General features: G+C 42.9%; 1 protein-coding gene across 1 annotated transcript; it reads left to right on the top strand.

Annotated features, from left to right (window-relative positions):
- The first annotated feature begins 18,001 nt into the window (after positions 1–18,001).
- On the top strand, positions 18,002–20,352 carry LOC147604037 (trans-cinnamate 4-monooxygenase-like). The gene is made up of 3 exons (XM_086795141.1): positions 18,002–19,060; positions 19,190–19,332; positions 19,675–20,352. Exons 1-3 carry the CDS (start codon positions 18,222–18,224, stop codon positions 20,265–20,267), a joined length of 1,575 nt encoding a protein of 524 aa, XP_086651267.1. The 5' UTR covers positions 18,002–18,221; the 3' UTR covers positions 20,268–20,352.
- The last annotated feature ends 202 nt before the right edge of the window (positions 20,353–20,554 follow it).

Here is a 20,554-nt window from a genome sequence, read left to right as displayed (position 1 = left end):
AATGGATCACTCCTAGTCGAGGCCCTCTCCTTCCTCTTCGTAACCTGCCCCCTTGCCTTCTCCCCTCACCTTCTTCCTCTCCTCCTCTATCCTTAGCACCGTCTCTTTCTATAGCAGTTCCTTCTGTTTTGTCCTCCTCATCAAAGGCCACCCTCCCCCCTCCCTTCGCCTCTCTAGAGCACTCCAGTCAACCTCTAGTAACCCTCGACCCGGAGCAGAGATAGCCGGTGAGTTCTGTTTGTCGCTTGATGTCTTCCACAACAGAAGGGACATATATGTTTGAGGAGACAGTAGATATATGTGGTTTTCACACCATTCCAGACCCTCTATGCCAGAGAATGGCATAATGATCTTCTCTTTCCCTTTTAGTGTAATCCTAGGGATGGAGTGGGCCTCGAAGTCAGTTGGCTACCGCCATCCAACCATCTTCACAACCTTTGTATCACCGATGTAATCACCCATCTATCGCCATTCGCTAGGATGGAGCTTGGAGGCTTAGGCCATAGAGACTAGGTCGGGGAGATCGTGGCCTCTCTAGTGTGGAGGTGTTGCTTTTTGTGTTCATGCATATTCTAGTTAGGTACCTCCATTATGATCGATGGAGTTTAAAGTATGCATACTCTCATGCTCAGATAGAGTGGTGTCGCATGGAGGATAGGATTCACGCCCACTTGGTGCGCCTTCGTTCCAGGACAGATTGGGATTATTCCTTGTATAAACTCTTGCCCAAGACTCTTCGAGTGGAGGATAGTTCCGATAGTTCTTCCTCCCACATAGATTGATATGCGGATAGTCTCATGGAACATTCATGGTTTAGGGGGGCCTTAGTGCTTTCAGAGGAGGCACCCCCTTAGAGGAGAGCTTTAGAGAGCTAGAGTTGGGGGACTTATAGACATTCTTCTCCTCTGGGGGCACACCTTTCCAAGGGGCGCACACTGATGCAGGAAGATTTTACCAAGAAGGAGTCACACTTTTTGGTCTCCATCCTTTGGCCCCTCGGGGACACATGGAGGAGTCTGTATCTCTATCAATGTGAGCAACTTTTGCTAGAGTGAGACAAGATTATGAGTCATAGTTCTAGGGCAAGCACAATGGGTTACCAATTTGGTTGCAGAGGATTGCGTTGGCTTCCTCAATGTTTACCTCTCGAACGCTACTGCAAGTAGAACCCTCTTTTGGAGCACATTCATAGTTCCAGGGCAAGCACAATGGGTTACCAATTTGGTTGGAGAGGAACAAAGAGAGGGGGGAATCTCTAGAGGTTCGCTGAGGCGATCGAGATTTTTTGTTATGCAAATAAACTGACACAAGTCAAGTGGCTTTTGGGTAGGCTCTGCACCTGCCCCAACTTGGCGTCCAGTAGAGGGGCACTCCCATTTGCTATCTTGAATGTCATGTGGGCATTGATATCTCTCTAGAGCAGCAGATCCCTCTCCTTCTTCGAGCATTCGGAAGAAGCTTTTGTATTGGAGTTCCACGGGACTCTCCCTAACTGGTTGAGTGGTGGTAGTAAACCAGGTCCTCCTGCCACCATGTGGTACATTACTTCTTGTTGGGCCTTCTCTTGAGCATGTATTGGTCAGATACAATGGTTGATCCGGAATTCCTTATGGGCTGGCATCAGTGATGGGAGGCCTGCTAGTGCCAAGGTGGCATGGAGAGTGATTATTTAGCCACGACGTACAGGAGTCCTGGGCATCATTGACCCCGCTATTCAAAGCCTTGACTTGCTGGGCAAACTGATTTAGCCTTGACTTGCTGGGAAAACTGATTAGAGGACTCCTTCTCGGTGGTGAGCATTGGAAGGAATTCCTCTTGGGACAAGCCTATACCTCGAGTCTAGGGGGCCCTTGGCTGCAGAGCACGAGATGGATCTTCACAAAGATGCATGCCCGCAGTTTCAGTGTAGCTTTTTAAGGACATATTACAGCTAGTTTACTGCGAGCTTGGCATCACCTCAGGCCATCCCTTAGGTAGATAGCTTAGATAGCCTTAGAGAAGCGGCTTTGGCACCAGCCATTGGTCTGGAACCCCCTGAACCAGTGGCCACATGCTAGAGGATCGACCTCATGTTTCATGGGGCGCGTTGAGCATAGGATATGCCAGGTCCCTTGGAGATTTTATCACACATAGGAAGTTTCCCCCGGAGTTGCACAGGAGAGAGGCCTAATAGGGATCCAGGGTAGAGACAAGCTCAACATCGATATCGACTCACCTATTCCTCAGGAGTGGGTGACTCCTATCCCAAATCCGACTCCCCCCCAGTGTGGCTTGGCTAGTTTACCAAGCATGATATTCTTGTGGCAGTCCACGGAGCAAATGAGGGCAGTGGTCTGCCCACTTTTTCTATTGGATCACATGGTCGATTCATTGGGAACTCAATGGAGTCTTTTTGGGCCCTTTAATTTGCCATGAGATTATGGAAACGTTTAACTTTTTGACAAATAGGAGCCCGCCATGTAAGCAAAAACCATTGGTGATTAAGAGAGATGTAAGAGTGGTCAAAGGGTGCACTTTTTTCCCCAAAAAGGGGGGGCAATTTTACAATTTTCGGACCTCCATAACTTCTACATACAAGCTCCGATTTGAACGGAGATTACAGATCCGTGATCTACGCATCAAGAGCTTTCCATGGATATGTTACATGATATGATTTTATCCGCTAGATTTTAAATTCCATTTTCCCCCCAAAATTCAAATTCGAAGAAAGTAGCCGTTTTGAAGCTTCAAATTAGAAAATGTTTCTTCTTAAGAGAAAAGGTTTGACTCCCTTAAACTGCCAAATAAAAGGGCCCAAGAAGACTCCATTGAGGTCCTAATGAGAGAGATCCGAGCTTCCCTTAGAGGATTTTAGTGGCTACACCTTACAGAGGATGAGGATGATTGGACTTTAGGCAGCATTAGAGTGGCACATAGACCCACCACCGGCCAAGGTGGTCTGGGAGAGATTCTAGTAGCTTTGGATATGGGCGTGCCGATCTCTCACACGCCTCTAGTGGGACCCAAGAAAGTGGACTTGGCGAGACCCCACTGATTGAGAGGAGAATCTAGATGTCCGCTTCTTTGCATACACAGCGTGGGTAGGCCACATGATCCAGTTGCTAGAGATTGATGGCACCCTGGTAGTAGCAGCACATTGGCAATCATTGGACCACCACTCACAATGTTTCCTCTCAGATTTTTGGAATAGGCTTTGGGATAGTTTTTGGCTTAGAAAGATCACCCTCTTTCTTTGGCTGATGGTGGAAGATAGGAGCTTGGCTGGCCTAGTAGTTTTTCAGAGGTGTAGCCACCCACAACAAGAGTCTCAAAACAACGACATTGTCTTTAGGATTTCCTAGAGGCTCAACAGGTTTGGTGGCAGATTCTCCACATCTACACTATGGACAGGGCTTCGACCCGGATCATTACATGGAGCATAATTTCTTGGATACAGAAGTTGAGGAGGTCTGGACTTACGAGGAGGATGGTGGAGGGCTAGCCCTATAGGTCTCTCACCACCCACTGCATTTCGGTAGTACCAGTATTGTAACCTCATCTACAGAGACCATTGGTGCCTAGGCTTATTGGCAGAGATGGGAGATTTGTAGCAATATTGTAGCTTGACACATTTGGTGAGCTGTGGTTAGTGGGGGCACTACTACATGTTAGCCTAATACCGGGGCTTATACCGGCGCTATTTAACGGGGTCTAAAAAAGCCTCGTCATCGGTATAAGCGCCGGTATAAGCGCCGGAACAGTAGCGTCGGTATAAGCGTCGCGTGGTAATACCGGTGCCTATACCGGTTAATATACCGACGCTCACCGGGGGTAATACCGACGCATAAACCGGCGTCTATACCGGTGCATATACCGTGTTATATACCGGGGTCAATACCGGGGTGTATACCGACTTTAATACCGAGAAAAATACCACTGTATATACCGACGTCAGTACCGGGGTATATACCAACGCTGTAGCAGAAATTTTTTTTTGGGCAGAATAGTGCTGCCTGGCTGTTGCCTAGCTGCCTGCAATGAGCAGGATCAACACCAGCAAACAGACAGCACCATTCTGTCTAAAATAGAGCACAAAAACAACCGTGCTCGTTTGCATATTTTCCTGATCGACAAACAAGAAATTAAATTAAACATTAATACTCAAGAATGTTTTGATCATATTTCATTAGTTTGAAGGTCATCTTACATCATGGTAATGCCTCCCAATTGACGGTCTCTCCTTCTTCTTCAAGCATCTCAAACAAGGCCACAAGGCCATGTTTGTGAGCGTACTTCTCCTCTCGCCTACTTGGTGGGCGATTCATGGCCAACTCTTGCACACACGATTAACAATTATAACTTTTGGAAATCAACATTTAGCCCACATACATACATTTAAATAAATAAAATTGCTACAAACACTTACGAATTCATGGCGCATGGTTTCATAACCACCACTCCCGAGATGAGAAGCCCCTACTGTTTGGAGTCTTGCCCTTGCTGCCTCTCTTTGTTGTTGAAACCTGTCTGGTGTCTCGGTGAGCTCCTGAGCAATGGCTGCCCACTCCCTGTCATCTAGCCAAATAGGTTTCTCCTTCCCCTCTCTAAATGCGTCCCTCGCCTCTGACCTACGATGCCCCATCAAAATGCGAGCTGTATACTGTATCCACTCATTAGAGACGACATTCATAGGGTCAGATGGCTGGAACTCTTGCTTTATCTTTGTGTTTATATAATTTTTCTTCTCCTTGTCTTGCTGATCCCATTTAGTCATGACAGAGTCATGAAACTGTATAGTGCACAATTGTCGAATGCGTGTCTTCATTGCCTTCCTTGCACTATCCATTATTGGTGCCCCATCCCTAATTGTGTAAATCTTGCTGTTGTCATGGTCATGTGCACCCCAGGGAGTGGAAGGTGACCCTATGGGTGTGCTATCAACAGATGAGAGCGAAGGATGACGCTCACGTGGTGGTGGTGTCACAGCATCTGTGGCACTACCACCACAACAACCTCCCCCTAAAGACCTACTACGTGAGCGCCGTCTATGTGAAGAGGTGGTAGATCGAGCTGTAAGAGGAGTGGAAGGCTGTGTGGTATGAGGTGTGGGAGCTGCTGTCGTGCCCACGGGTGTGGGAATTGGCGTCGGGAAGCCAGATGGTGAGGCAGATGTCCCTGCTCCAAAACCCCAATAACTCTGAGCCATGGCTCTCTGCTCTGGAGTCATGGACGAAAGAAAACCATATAACTGCTAGGGACTCATGCCCTGCGGTGTAGGATTAAATGAGAAATCTGGACTGTAGTCGTAGGGCGGTGAGTCACCCATGGCCTGTTGGACAAAAAACCATATGACAAACTTGTGCGAAATGAAAATTACACGGTAAACAATGAATGAAAGAACCATAAGACAAACATTAACAATGATAAACAACATTGGTAAAACTATATCAACTTGCTCCTACAGTAGTGATTATGATGGTAAACATTAACAATGGTAAACAATGAAAGGACCTTCAATGTCATAAAACCATTACAAATCTGTCATAACTATTTGCATAATCATTAAGATACATCATTTTAAAAATCATTATCTATTCTATCATCCTCATTAAGATCAGTAGCCCCAAAGAGATCTATGTCTATGTACATTTCAGCATCCTCATCATTAAAAGTCCCTTGATGAAGGATGTCTTCATCATCTATGTCTTCTTCCTCAACTTGTTTTTCAGCTTCCTTGGTTTGCACCTCTTCATTTGGATCTTGCTCTAGTTGCTCCTCTTCATTTGCTTGCTCCTCTTCATTGTTGATATCGGCTTGTTCTTGCTGCTCTCCATTACCCTGTGCATCCACATCACCTTGTTGTAGCTCAAATTCTTCAAAAATTTGCTTACTGCGGGGAGCGACTTGAACCACAAACAGCCAGCGTGGATCTTTTGGATCCGCTTTAAAGACAACCTGCTCACAATGCTCTGGGCGCACAAAAGTATCTTGCCGATCGGTCCATACCTTTGTGGAGTCCACTTCGATGAGGCCACTCTTGTCTCTACGTACAGTTGCATGTGGCCCATTCATGATTACCTTGAACCACTTCACATCAAAGATAAACAACTCAAAACTTCTGAAGCCAACCTTTAATATATCTTGAATGGTTCCAAAGTAATCAAGCATTCCAGTAATTGTGTTATCATCACTTGCACTTGCACGACTTTCTTGAACAAACTGTGCTGTGACACCACAATCAAAGGTTGCTCTTCTTTGGTCTATTCGTTCTACTCGAAAATGACGTCCATGTGACCAAAACGCCCCATATTTGTGATACTACAAATAGCACAAAAAGTTTGTTGATGGAGAATCAAACACTGAGACATGTAGAGAAAAAAAAGAGAGACATGTAGAACTTAAACACTTACATGCCAATCGTATCCTTTTGTAAGTTCCTCCTCCTCCTCTGTTATAGGTAAACCAGCACGTTTGGCTTCTAAAATTGTAGCTTCTAGCCATCTACCTGTGGGAAAGTCCGGAAGATCTTGCATACCTTCTGGATATGGGAGATTTCTTGTAGTGCGATTCCTTCTGAAACTTAAACGATCTTGTACTCGCTGTCGCTTGAGAGCTTCATATGTCTCAATCCACTTCTCCATTACATGAGAGTTCAAGATGCAAAATTTGTTGATTTTTTCCCTCAAAGTGTTATCCATCTTTCTCTTAATGCCTTGGCCTTGAGGTTCCTCACCAATGACTCGCCTGTTGGACTCTTGAGACCATAGTCGAGGTATCTCTGGATCTGAGGAACTTAAATATTCAGTGATGTAAACAAGGGACTCTTGTATCAGGCACCCTTCTGACATACTACCCTCTGGGCGAGCCATTTGGCGAACAAATCCCTTTAATGTCTTCATAAACCTCTCCCAAAGAACATCCATCTTGAATGGACTGTTCCAGTAACTGCAACCTCATCTACAACATGAACTAGCAGATGCATCTGGATTGTTAATAAACTTGTAGGGAAAAACTTCTCTACCATGCAGACTGCCTCTATGGAGTTTAAACGCGCTGTCTCCAAAGTGTCTCTCTTTATCTCTTTTGAAGAAATCCAGCGCACCAATGTGCCAATCTTATAGATAATAGCTCTAATGTCTTCAGTGAGGCAATCTTTTATTGCTATGGGTAGCATAAATTGTAGAAACTTGTGCCAATCATGACTCTTGACTCTTCCTCTGGTTCATAATTTGACTGTTGAGAATGTCGTGGTTGATGATCTTCATGTTCATGCTCCTCGAAGAGAGCTTCTTGTTGCTCGATGAAGGCATCCAACATTTCTTCCATTGGACCTTCTTCCATTTCCTGACCTTCTTCCATTCCCTCGGGTGCTGTTAATTGAGCTCCATCTGTCACTCCCTCCTGCGATATCCTCATCCTTTGTTGGGGACGAGAATTCACAGGCGCAATGTTATCAAGATGCGGCTGCACACTTGCTTGGTTGTACGATTGAAACCGTAAATTTTGCAAGCGCTCCATTGGAAATATGCCAGCGTCATGAACATGCTCGTTGCAAATCCTTCGTTTTCGAAAGATTTGGTACTTACATCGCATGCATGGACACGCTATTCTCTCTTCAAGATTGAGAGGCTCCATCTAGCAGGATAACATGTATATGCAGCTCATTAAACACAAATCATTATGCATTACACAAAGCACTATGTAAACCATAAAACAGGGCTTCTTTTTCCCAGCCCTGTTAGAAAATTAAATAGAATTTGAACAAGGATGGAGAGAGAAGCTATCTCTATTCATAAATAGCTATTTATAAAGGCCTTATGCAATAATCTAAATGCATAGTATAAGTATAAGCTTGCATAATAAGGCTGCAAGACTTATGCATAAGCTCTATGCATAAGCCTTATGCATAAGTCTTATGCATAAGCCATATGCATAAGCTCTATGCATAAGCCATATGCATAAGTCTTATGCACACGCTCTATGCATAAGTCTTATGCATAAGCCATATGCACCGCTCTATGCATAAGTCTTATGCATAAGCCATAAGCTCTATGCATAAACCCTAAACCCTCATTCAAGATGCCCTTGCCTTTTCTTTGCTCATAGTCACCATAATTATTTTCTGTGCGGGACAGCTGAAAGTAGTAATTTGGCTCTAAAATGTAAAATATATGTCGGAATTAGGATTTTGACGGCTCTATAGAAAGCTAACGGAAGATAGAACCTACCCCTAAAAGCATTTTGATTCAGTCAAAGTGGAAGTATATTCTGTTTGACTTTGACCAGAAAGTCAACATGACTACTTTGACCGAGATTGTGATATCCGATTAAGGGGTTCTATGGCTCATTTGAAAACTCTCAAGGAGTAGAATAGAGTCGTGTAATCACTCGGACCTAATCCCAAAAACCCTAGGACTGAATTAGGGTTTTGTAAAATCCCAGAAATTCCCAAAATTCGGTCCCAAAGCTCAATCCGGCTACAAATGATTGGTGTTTCTCCCCTTGGTAGTTGTGAATAACTCTTCAAGTGTATCCATGGGGTAAATCTCCAATCAATAAGCTTGTTTGGCTCCCTTGTTTGAAAAATTCCGCCAGAATCTCCTTTGTAATTGGAACCAAATCTCAAATGAAAATGCAACTTCTCAAATCACAATGCAATACTCTTTGTATCCCACAATGTCATGAAAGATCATATGCACTCTTTGTCCATCAAAGCATTTGCAATATCCACACAATATGACGGAAAAGGGGCCCCATTGCCCAAATGCATCCACAAAGTCGATGGTGAGGATTGTTGAGGACGCGCGTTGAAGCTTGCCGATCTCCTGGCCAAGCTCTTCTCACCCCTTCACCGAGTTTTCCTCCAAGGTGAAGGTTGAGGCCATTTCTTCACACCGGTGTACCTAATCCCCCTTTGTACCGCTTTACCAAGCAATCACGGCACAAAGAGTTCAAGCCATTCTCCCCTTGGCCTCTCCAACCAATGCCAAGGTACCCTCACACATTGCTAGATTCTATAGAAACTTGAAGTGGTAGCAATGGTGAGTGTAGGTACAAAATGATGTGGATAATATCAAATGATAGAACAAGTTTGTTGGCTTACAAGTATTGAGCATGACTCATGCCCTTTTACAATTTAGAACTCATCAATAAAGCATGGACTCATGCCTCAATCCATCATCCAAAAGCTCCAACACAAACCAACAATTCACAATGCCCTCACCATGGCATTTGCATAAGCATTTGTTAACCACTTGCAATTGCATTCCAACAATCCCTTTCACATAAGCCTTATGCACACACTCTATGCAATTACGCTCTATGCATAAGCCTTATGCACACGCTCTATGCATAAGCCATATGCACACGCTCTATTCATAAGCCTTATGCATAAGCTCTATGCATAAGCCATATGCATAAGTCTTATGCATAAGCCATATGCATAAGTCTTATGCGTACGCTCTATGCATAAGCCATATGCATAAGCTCTATGCATAAGCCATATGCATAAGTCTTATGCATACGCTCTATGCATAAGTCTTATGCATACGCTCTATGCAAGACTTATGCATAAAAGTCAATATTAGGTAATTTGCGAAAAATCTCACATTTTGGGAATCAATTACTCCATATAGTTTTGGACATATCTTAAACATACAAACTCCAAATTTGTCGGAGATCATAGATTTAGATTCTACTCCTCAAGATCTTTCCGATGATATGTCACATGAGGGGGTTTTGACAAACTTTTACACAAGTTCACCATGCTCCCATTTTTCAAATGGGAATGGGATTTTTCCCAAATTATCTAATATGGTGTTATAAGCTCTATGCTATATGCCTTATGCACTATGCTAACCCTTAATCCCATCACCCAATGGTGTAATAAACATGATCTTGTTTTACATGGATAATAGATCTTACCTTGATAACATATATAAACTCTATGAATAAAGAGAATACCTTATGCATAGAAAAACAGAGCATAAGACTTATATGTTATATGTATAAGAGAGTAAAAACATTCAAAAAGCTTTCAACAAGAAGGCTACGCAAGCTCTATGTACAATGTCCATGCAAGCTTTCAAGAAACCTATGCATAGAGATTTTATAAGCTTGTAAGAAACCTATGCATAGAGATTTTATAAGCTTGCAAACTCTATGCATAAAGCCTATGCATAGAGCTTATGCATAGAGATTTCACAAGCTCACAAGCTCTATGAATAGAGCTTATGCATAACGCTTGCAAGAAGGCTATGCATAGAGATTGCAAGCTTATTAAAGGTTTTATGCATAGATATTAAATTAATCCTATGTGTAAGCTTACAAGAACCCAAAACTAACCCTAAACGATAAAACAGGGATGCAATAATTCATAGAAAATAGCATAAACAAGAAAAATCGAAAGAGGATCTACCTCTTTTTTGCAAAGTTGAAGGAGAGGATTGGTGAAAGATTGGTGAGGTGAAAGAGCTGCAAAACAAAATATTAAACAAACTAATTAGTAAATTAAACACAAGAAAAAGAACTAATACAAAACCCTAAAATCTCTATGCATGCATTAGGAGATCTATGCATACATAGAGAGCTCTCAACATGCATAGAGAGCCAAAAAAACACAAAACCCTAAACGTCCTAATTCTTAAATTAAAAAGTAAAAGCAATTGCAAGAACATATTAGGAGAAGGAGAAGAGGAGAAAAGAAGAAAGAAGGAGAAAAGAGGAGAGAGGAAAAAAGAGGAGAGGGAGAGAAAGAGAAGAGGGAGAGAAAGAGACCTTCTTGACCTGTAACGCGCCTTCTCTGCGAAAAAACCAGAAAATAGGCTCTCGGCTGTGAAAAACTTACGAGCGCCGGTATATGCTACGGAATATGCGTCGGAATATACGTCGGTATATGCTACGGAATGTGCGTCGGTATATACATTGGAATGTGCGTCAGTATAGGCGTCGGTATACGCGACGGGACACGAAAATTTGAAAAAACCCCGCCCTACTTGTCTCCTCCAACATTACGACGGACATACCGACGTTCGACATTTGCGTCGGTATTTTAGCGTCGGTATGCCCTCAAGCTCTTGTAGTGGGGGAAGCTGTAGGGTCGATCTGACCGCATGCAGAAGTAGCGAGAAGCTTTCTTGAGGCTGTGGTGGCCTGATGGTGACCCCACTTGGCATTAGAGACCACCTGTGTGGTTGTTCCCCCCCTCTTGTATGAGATATACATCTCCTCATAGAGCAGCCAACAAGGAGGAGAAGCGTCTCTTTCCCCTCTTTTGGTTACTTGATCCCTTCCCTATACATGAGGTGATCGCTTCCCTATACATGAGGCGAGTCTGTATCTAGCCCTTTGTGTTTGTTTAAGTCCTTCGTGGCTAGTTTTTTCCGTAACTAATAGAAGGATCTTTTTCTAGAAAGAAAAAAGGATTTCTAGTGGGCATCACAACATACTCACATCACCTCCATCACATTGTACTTATCACCTTGATCTTTCTCATTAAAATCCACTCAAGCTCTCTTAGTACTAGATGCTCACATAAGAAGGTCCACCACAGAGCTCAGAATAGAAGAATCACTATCAAAAGAAAAGCATCAATGTGTAGATGCCATGCATGCTCTCACGAGAGGTGCAATAGCACACCCCATGTCCATAACGAATCCTCTTTGAAGCACCCCATCTCCATAACAAGAGCTTTGGAGAGCGCCCCATTTCTACAATGAGTCCTTTGGACGAGCACACAACAGACTCAAGATGCATGCAATAAAACTAATGGATCTTTCCACTCCTCCTCTGATAGGCCCATGGGCTCCCATCATATTCTTGGCCTCTAGAAGACAACAAGTCTAGATCCATTAAAATGCCTTTCTCTCTACATTAAAAAAATGGTGGGTGCTTACCAACATTATGAATTAAAAACACGCAAGGAGATCCACATATACACCTTAGTCATTGAAATCCGATTGAGCTCTCTTAATACTACATGCTCTCACAAGAAGTTCTACCACACTGCTCATAATAGAAGAATCACTATCAATACCACATCCCATCTAACGAGTCCTCTTTGAAGCACCCCATCTCTATATAATGAAACCTCTGGAGAGCACTCCATCTCTATAATGAGTTCTTTGGAGCACACAACAAACTCAAGATGCATGCAATAAAACTAATGGATCTTTCCACTCCCCCTCAAACAGGCCCATAGACTCCCATCATTATCTTGGCCTCTAGAAGATAATGAGTCTAGAAGTCCACCATTGGCTGTATGTATACCCTCTTGAAGATAATGAGTCTAGAAGTCCACCATTAGCTATATGCATAAATAATAGGAGAGCCATTTGGAATCTTGTCAAACATGACAACATGCCTTGTAACCTGGAGGCCTTGAACATGAATGTATCTTTCCATCCAAGTGATTCATGGACCTTAAAATTCAAATTTAAGAACTCCAATTCCACACACTACTAGTATTTATTTGCACAAATGAATCACTACCTCATGAGGTTGTTACACATATGCCAATCAAACAATATCTCAAGGCTAGACCAAGAGAAAAAGCCTCTGATAATGCAAGAAATATTTTACAACCTACTAAGGATAAGATTTTCGAAGCTAGCCACAACCATTACACTACAATACCCTACTATAAATTCTCCTTAGTGAGCTTGTTCCATTTTGAGGCTCCAACTCCCTCCATTGCATAGCTAGTCATGAAGTCAAGGGAATAGCCCACCATTAAACATTCTTGCCCAACCGCATATAGTCTCTATCTTCTAACCATCCTCAAGGAAAAAACATGTAATTTTGTGTATAACACATTCTGTTGTAGCATGGCAAAGGCAACCATACAATGAAGTGGTGGTACCATGAGGTAGAAGGTCATCCATGGTGGATGATGACTAAACACAAGCTAAATATTCTCCTTTATAATATCTTTGGCAACACATGTCACCTTTTTATTGGAGGACTATTGTATATAATGATATCCATATCTTGTCAACACATGGCCACTTGGAAAGTCTATCCACCATGGATAATTTACAAGATCCCACTGTGAGAGTGTATGCATGCTAAGACTATCATTCCCTTCTTGGCCTCTACGGGGTTTTCATCTTGATTAATAGACGTCTCTATGGTTTAACTCTCTTGATCAACCTTCTCATGGTGATAGAACACATACATCTTATCCACATAAGACTCATGGGGGATTCCCTTCTTCTTGCCCCTTTGTACTTTTGGGTGATGACCTAGCACGTGGTGCCGTTTGGCAATGTGGGTTACATTGCCACGTGGCACACACATAACCTTTTCTTAAAATGTTATGTGTGTGGAAATTTTCTCCATGAAAAGGGTTGTTTTGAAATTTTAGGGGGAGGAAATTTAAAGGATCTATGGGGAAAGTTTTTTAGAGAGAGAGAGAGGGGGTGGTTTTTAGAGGGGTGCTATGCACTTGTGCATGTGTGTATGTTACCATGTATAGAGAGTGTGCACATTTAAGCATGGGTGTGTATATCTGATGTGTGTATGTCACCATGTATAGAGAGTGTGCAAATTTCCATGTATAGAGAGTGTGCAAATTTGATTTGAGCATGGGTGTGTATATCTGATGTGTGTGCCTGTAGACATGTGCGTGTTTTTGAATTTTTATCATTCTTAGTTTTGTTTTAGGTTTCAAGTTTTTAATAATTCCCGGGTATGTGTATTTACAATTAATAGGAAGTGCTATGTACATACGTACAAGGGGGTTTTTGCCATGTGGCCTCACTGAGAGAAGACAAAGAGTTTCTTACCCATCCACCATGATAAAAGCCTTGACGTCATTGCCACCAGCTTTGTAGCTTTATCTTTTTAGTTCCATAGCCAACGAGTTGGTGTTTGTGGACGCACACAGGTGCCGTGGGGTCATGTGGTGATCTCTTTATCATCTCTTTATCTCTTTATCATTAGGAATCCATAAGAGAGGTACTCAAAAATTTATGCCCTCCATTCAGGCACCAAGTTGAGTTTGAATAAAGCCGCATTTGGTAATTTAGCAACAACTCCTAAATTCCATCCATAAGAGCAACCATCTCGTAATTTGCCTAGTTATGCATGGTTTGTTTTGACAAGGTATAACAAGGCTTGGTGATCTACAGAGAACACAAATTTATTACCTATTCTACTTAACCACATAAACCATTACCAATCTCTCTCGCTATGTAGTGGTATAGTTCATTTCCATCTCATTTTATTGTCTACTTGCAAAGCGTACCGGATAGTCTAGCTTGAATTCACATGACTCAATTGTCTACTTGCAAAGCCTAGTTACCAGGTAGTCCACCTTGAATTCACCTGATTTCATCAACACACAACCGATTGCAAAATTGGAGGCATCGAGGTGGACATGAAAGATCAAGTCCCAATTAGGTGGTCTCAAAATAGGTGCATTGCCAATGCCTTTTGCAATTTATTGTAAACTTGCTAACACTCTTTGGTCCATTTAAAGATTACGAGTGCTGTAATTTGTAATTGGTGGGTGGAGGTAGTTCACAAATTCGCTTCACTTTACTTTCATCTGTGGAAATTCCATTTTTTGATACTATGCGACCCATTGAATATATAACACCATGCTCTACCTAGAATTCACATTTCAAAGGGTTCAAGGATATGTGATATAGTTCACACCTTTGAAATATCTTTCTTGGGAAATCCAAATGGTCCTTCCATTGTGTGTGTGCATAGAGATCATCTATAAAAATTTCTAACCATTTTTGCAAGTTAAGTTCCTTGAATGTAGGACACATTAAACTTTGAAATGTTGTCAGAGCATTGGTCAAGCACTGAATGCCATGACCTCGGGGGGATCACTTTGTCAACCCCTTGTGTAGCATGTGTGTTTAAGGGCTATTTACAAAACCCCCTACTTATAGATTTTTGAATTTTAAAAATACCCCTTCTATAACTCTATTTACAATAAAAGTACCCTTTCTATAACTCTATTTACAATAAAAGTACAATTTCTATAACTCTATTTACAGTAAAAGTACCCCCTTTTGTACAAAAATTTTCGCCATTTGAATTAAAAGTCCCCTTATGTATGTAAATTTCATGCGTATGATGTCATATGAGTTGTGTTGGCTAGAAAAGTTCATTACCATAAAGTTATGGCAAAATTTAAACGGGAAAATATTAATTTTCAAATTCCACAAAACTCCCATGGGTTTATCTATCATCCCATTTGCCATTTTTACAATCAAGTTTGGTTCACCCCACCTCTCCCAGGATTGTTTGTGGTAGCGATAATGACTCTTTCTCCTCCATCTAGGATAGTTGTAGCTTGATAACTCTTGTGTAATACTATTAGTTTTGTATTTGTGTTATCACTCTCCTAGTAATGTCCTAAATGATTCATGAGAATTTGTGCACGTTGAAGTAGTATCTTGTCTTCTCTGATCAAGTTCAAGGCCTCCTTAATAGCTATTGGAAAATTATCATCAGACCTTGTCTTAGATCGGAGTCATCCTTCTTCCCATTCTTTTAAATCCATCCAACACAAGCATTTATTTCCCCTCAACGATACCCCTATCGACAGCTTCATTTTACGAAGAAAGAAAGGTCATAAGTCATGCTACATCTCTTGGTGAGATGGTTTGAGTAATCATCAAATTCCAAGGATAAATGTTCACGAATCGCTAGTTCCCCTCGGGAGAGGGGGGAGCCAACAATTAGTAAACATGTTTAGGAATTGTTGGTCCCCCTTGGGAGAGGGAGGAATTGTTGAAGAGAGAGAGTCCTCCCTTGGGAGAGGGAGGAATTGTTGGTCCCCCTTGGGAGAGGGAGGAATTGTTGAAGAGAGAGAGTCCTCCCTGTTCAGCAAACATACGATTAAATAAATTCTCCTTTATATTAGACTCACAAGCATGTTCAAGAATTGCTCGTTCCTGAGAGAGGGCCCATTCTCTTTAGCCAAGCATATGATTGAAAAAATCCTCCTTCATATTAGACTCCAAGCTTGCTACTTCCATTATATATTCCAACAAGGGTCTCAGAGTTCTCTTGGGTCCCTTGTTGTTCCCTTACTTGGTTAGACTATCTTTGTAGCTCGAATGGCTTAGTCTCTCATCAAATTTCCCCTAACTTTCCATAATGAAGGTTCTAGGTTCATTCTAGGGTATTCTCCCATTCCCTTTAGAGTATCTAAGGTTGTTTTTGATCTATTTTCCTTACCAACTACACCCTTCCCTTCTTGTAATTGTGGTTCCTCCTCCTTGGATTGTGTGGATATAATTTCAATAGTCCCCTCATCACTCACTCATGATTCACCTCTTGCTACCTTCCTCACTCCTCTCCTCCTTTTGGGCCTTGTGTGCCAAGTTCGATCCAAGGTTCATAGTTTGATCCCTTTGTATCATTTATGTATGTGCTTAGGTTTTGACCTTAAAAGGTGTAGTTACCAATCCAGAGTGGGGCACTCCTTGATGTAGTGTTCATCCACTTTTCTTTTTCCATTGTGTTGTGGTTTAGAATATAGTAAGTGGTGTCCCTCTCCTTGCATAATGTAATACTCAAGATTGATCTCTTGAGCTTCATCAAGGTAAGCAATCGCTAGCTCCCTAGAGTATTCTCACTCATTCAATAACCACCTGGTGGACAGACGTCAGTTTGGGCATTGGTGGCTATGGTGATAATACTAATGGTGGTACCGGGTACATTTGTATACATCCCCCTAGCTTGGTTTTGCATGTTGTTAGGACACGTGAGTTTCTTTAACATTCCCATGAATAGGGGGTGTTGGTAACAGTAAGGGAGGTGTTATTACCGATAGTTGTGGAAATTATAATGGTTGTTGTGGCCACAGATATCCACACATACTGATATCATTATTTCCTAGCCGCATACAATATGCACATTACATCAAAGGTCGAGGCTAGATGTGGACAGTTTGTACTTGTGTGGTAGATCGAGCACCAAACCGGCTCTCTTCTTCAATGGAGGTGTTTGTTCAACGGACCTTATTCTTCACTAGAGGGAGAAGAACCATAATAGGACCGGAAAGGGTAATCATCCGCCGCTGGACTCCCCTCGCGCAGCTTAGGTTTTTTCCTACGTATCGGCTCCCTGCACACGAGGGGAAGACCCTCTAGAGATAATACCTTTCGGGAGGAGGTGGAACACTCTGTAGTACGAGCAGGTAAAAGGCAATAAATACCTGGACGAAGAGGCCTTGGCATGAATTCACTTAAAATCCATGCCTATAGACTGTAGTCAATATCTTCTTTGCTTCATCTTGTGTCTTAGGCAAGGCATTGCCTTTGGGCAATAAAGCATATAGTAATCAATCAAAAACCTTGGAGAAAAATTTGTTGATTTCAAAAACCCTAGAGAAAAATTTATTGATTTCGCATTTGTGTAACATGGAAAGAAAACAGATACAATTGTTGTACTTGAAAAGTGCAGAGGCTACAAAAATTGGGAATTGAGAGGCAAGCTCTTAATTTTCTTGTTTATACAACGGGATGATCTTATCCTTGCCTCCGGCTCCAATGAGGTATTTAGACAATATCTTGGATTTTGAGGACCAATTCATGATGGGCGTTGACATCCTCCTTTTTTTTGTTGGTGTGCTTCATGTAGGGCCTATTGCTTCCATGGTCCCATTGTGTAATGGAGGACTATGTAACGAATGAGGTATGAGCCGGAAGAAGGTTCATTCATATGCATAGCTACGCCACGCTGAGGTATGTGTGCTTGCATATGCACAAGTACGTCATGCTAAGGCTCACTGCTCGCTCGTTGGTCTGAAATGCGGTATTTTCAAGGCAGAATCGTATTCTATTTTCGTTTTATCAATGTGAGCCTCACGAAAAGAACTTTACAAAATAAATTCAAACGAAACATTGCGGAGGTTAGTCATAAGAGTGCGACTGCGCAGAAGGCCCACGACAGCCAAACACTAAGGAGGCAAAGAAGGCCAGTCATAATATTGCGAAGCAAAGAACGCCCTTCTTGACTCCGTCACAATACAGAGAGAGAGAGAGAGAGAGAGAGAGAGAGAGACTTGGTGCAAGCCACTATAAAAATCTGTGTAGCATCCTCAATCCCTGTGTGCGCCGAGCCCAGCTAGTCGAAGCTGGAGAGTAGTGCACTTATAATCACCTCCTGCTCTCCCAGCCCAGCCACACGTACTCTCTTTTCTCGATTTGCATCACAGTACTTCGGGTGTTTAATTACTGTAAACCTTTGCTGGACTAGCTCTTGCCCGACTAGCTATGTTGGCCATGGCCCTCTCTGATGTCTCTTCGACTCTCCTCCCCAGCTCGACCTCTTCTCCTGCGCCATCCATGCTACTTATAACCCTTTTGGGAATGGTTTTGGTCTCCCTTGCCATCCTTCACCTCGCCCGCCCCAAGCTCAAACTCCCTCCTGGCCCCCTTGCACTCCCCATATTTGGCAACTGGTTCCAAGTGGGGAATGATCTCAACCATAGAAACCTCTCTGACCTCGCCAAGAAGTTTGGGCACATTTTCCTTCTGAGGATGGGCCAAAGGAACCTTGTGGTGGTGTCGTCTCCTGAGCTTGCCAAGGAGGTTCTCCACACACAAGGGGTAGAGTTTGGCTCCCACTCTCGCAATGTCGTCTTGGACGTTTTCACGGGGAAAGGCCAGGACATGGCGTTCACTGAATATGGCGACCACTGGAGAAAGATGAGGAGGATCATGACTGTCCCCTTCTTCACTAACAAAGTTGTGCAGCAATCCAGAGCCTGCTGGGAAGACGAAATCGATCACGCCATTGCCGACCTCAAAGCCCGCCCTGAGGCCTCCACCACCGGTGTTGTCATCAGACGAAGACTGCAATTGCTCATGTACAACAACATGTACCGCCTCATGTTCAACAAGAGGTTTGAGACAGAGGACGATCCCATCTTCAAGCAGCTCAAGAAGCTGAATGGGGAGAGGAGTAGGCTTTCACAGAGCTTTGACTTCAATTATGGTGATTTCATCCCGATTCTGAGGCCTTTCCTGAGGGGTTATCTTGCATTGTGCAAGAAGGTGAAGGAAGAGCGTCTCCAGCTCTTCAAAGAGTGCTTCATAGACGAGCGTCGAAGGTATTTTAAAGCAGTATACTATTGTAGAATATGTTAAAATATGAGGTGAATGATGATTAGGGGTTCTAATCAGCTAATCACGAAAAGCTACTGGGCCCGGATTCTTATTGTATTGTGATCTTGGTTCAGGAAATTGAGGAGCTCCAAGGCCATGAATATTGATCTGAAGTCTGAGGAGAAGTGTGGCATCGATCACATTTTGGATGCGCAGAAGAATGGGGAAATCAATGAGGACAATGTGTTGTACATTGTGGAGAACATTAACGTGGCAGGTATAAAAACTGAATTCAGTGGCATTATATGTTGTGTACTAATTATTATTACGCAGGTGATGATCAGGTGAGGTCGCGAGCCTCGGATCATGCAGAGAGAGTTGGTAATTAGTTGGTCATGACGCACTAGAAATTGATAGCGTCTAATTTGTATGTGCTAGTAATTATAATTCACGACTCGTTGCGCCTTGCTGCATGATTGCGGAGTATAAGATCATGAGAGCTGATTAAGATCATACGACGTCCACCTTAAATATAGCTGCATGATACTGGGTTGACAATATATATATATATATATATATATATCTTGTATATTAATTCTGCATGTATGTACTGCTGCAGCTATTGAGACGACTCTATGGTCCGTTGAATGGGGCATAGCGGAGCTGGTGAACCACCAAGACATACAGCAGAAGGTGCGGGAAGAGATGGAGAGGGTGCTAGGCAAGGGCGTCGCATTGACAGAACCAGACATCCCCAAGCTGCCCTACCTGCATGCGGTGGTGAAGGAGACGATGAGGCTTCGCATGGCGATACCGCTGATGGTGCCGCACATGAACCTCAAGCCGGCCAAGCTTGGTGGCTACGACATACCGGCCGAGAGCAGAATCGTCGTGAACTCTTGGTACTTGGCCAACAACCCCGCCATGTGGGACAAGCCGGAGGCGTTCGACCCGCGGAGGTTCTTGGGCCCTGACATCAAAATCGATGCCACCGGTAACGATTTCCGGTTCCTGCCCTTCGGTGTCGGCCGTAGGAGCTGCCCGGGCATCGTCCTCGCCATGCCCATCCTCGCCCTCGTCCTCGGCCGCCTCATCCAATCGTTCCACCTCCTCCCACCGCCTGGCCAATCCAAAGTCGACACCTCCGAGGAGGGCGGCCAGTTCAGCCTCCACATCGCCAACCACTCCGTCGTCGTCTGCAAACCCCTCTAAGGGCCGCGCGGCGCCGGCTAAGATCTCTCTACAGAATTATTTTTTCTCTTAAAATCACCGTAGAGGTTGAGAATCAGTGAAATGTTTAAATATACCCAAGATCTCTCTACAGAATAATTTTTTTCCTTAAAATCACCGTGAACCCCTATAGAGGTTGAGAATAAGTGAAATGTTTAAAGTTAATAGATACTACGCAAATATATATGAGGATTCAATTATTTTTATTTTTATTTTTATTTTATGCTTAAAAATATTCTATGCAAAACAAAATTTTTAAAATTTATTGT

The sequence above is a fragment of the Cibotium barometz genome, chromosome 62 (assembly GCF_041138505.1).
Source record: "Cibotium barometz isolate CiBa-2024 chromosome 62, ASM4113850v1, whole genome shotgun sequence".
In the NCBI taxonomy this organism is placed as follows: Eukaryota; Viridiplantae; Streptophyta; class Polypodiopsida; order Cyatheales; family Cibotiaceae; genus Cibotium; species Cibotium barometz.
This window is presented reverse-complemented; position numbering and strand designations above follow the sequence as displayed.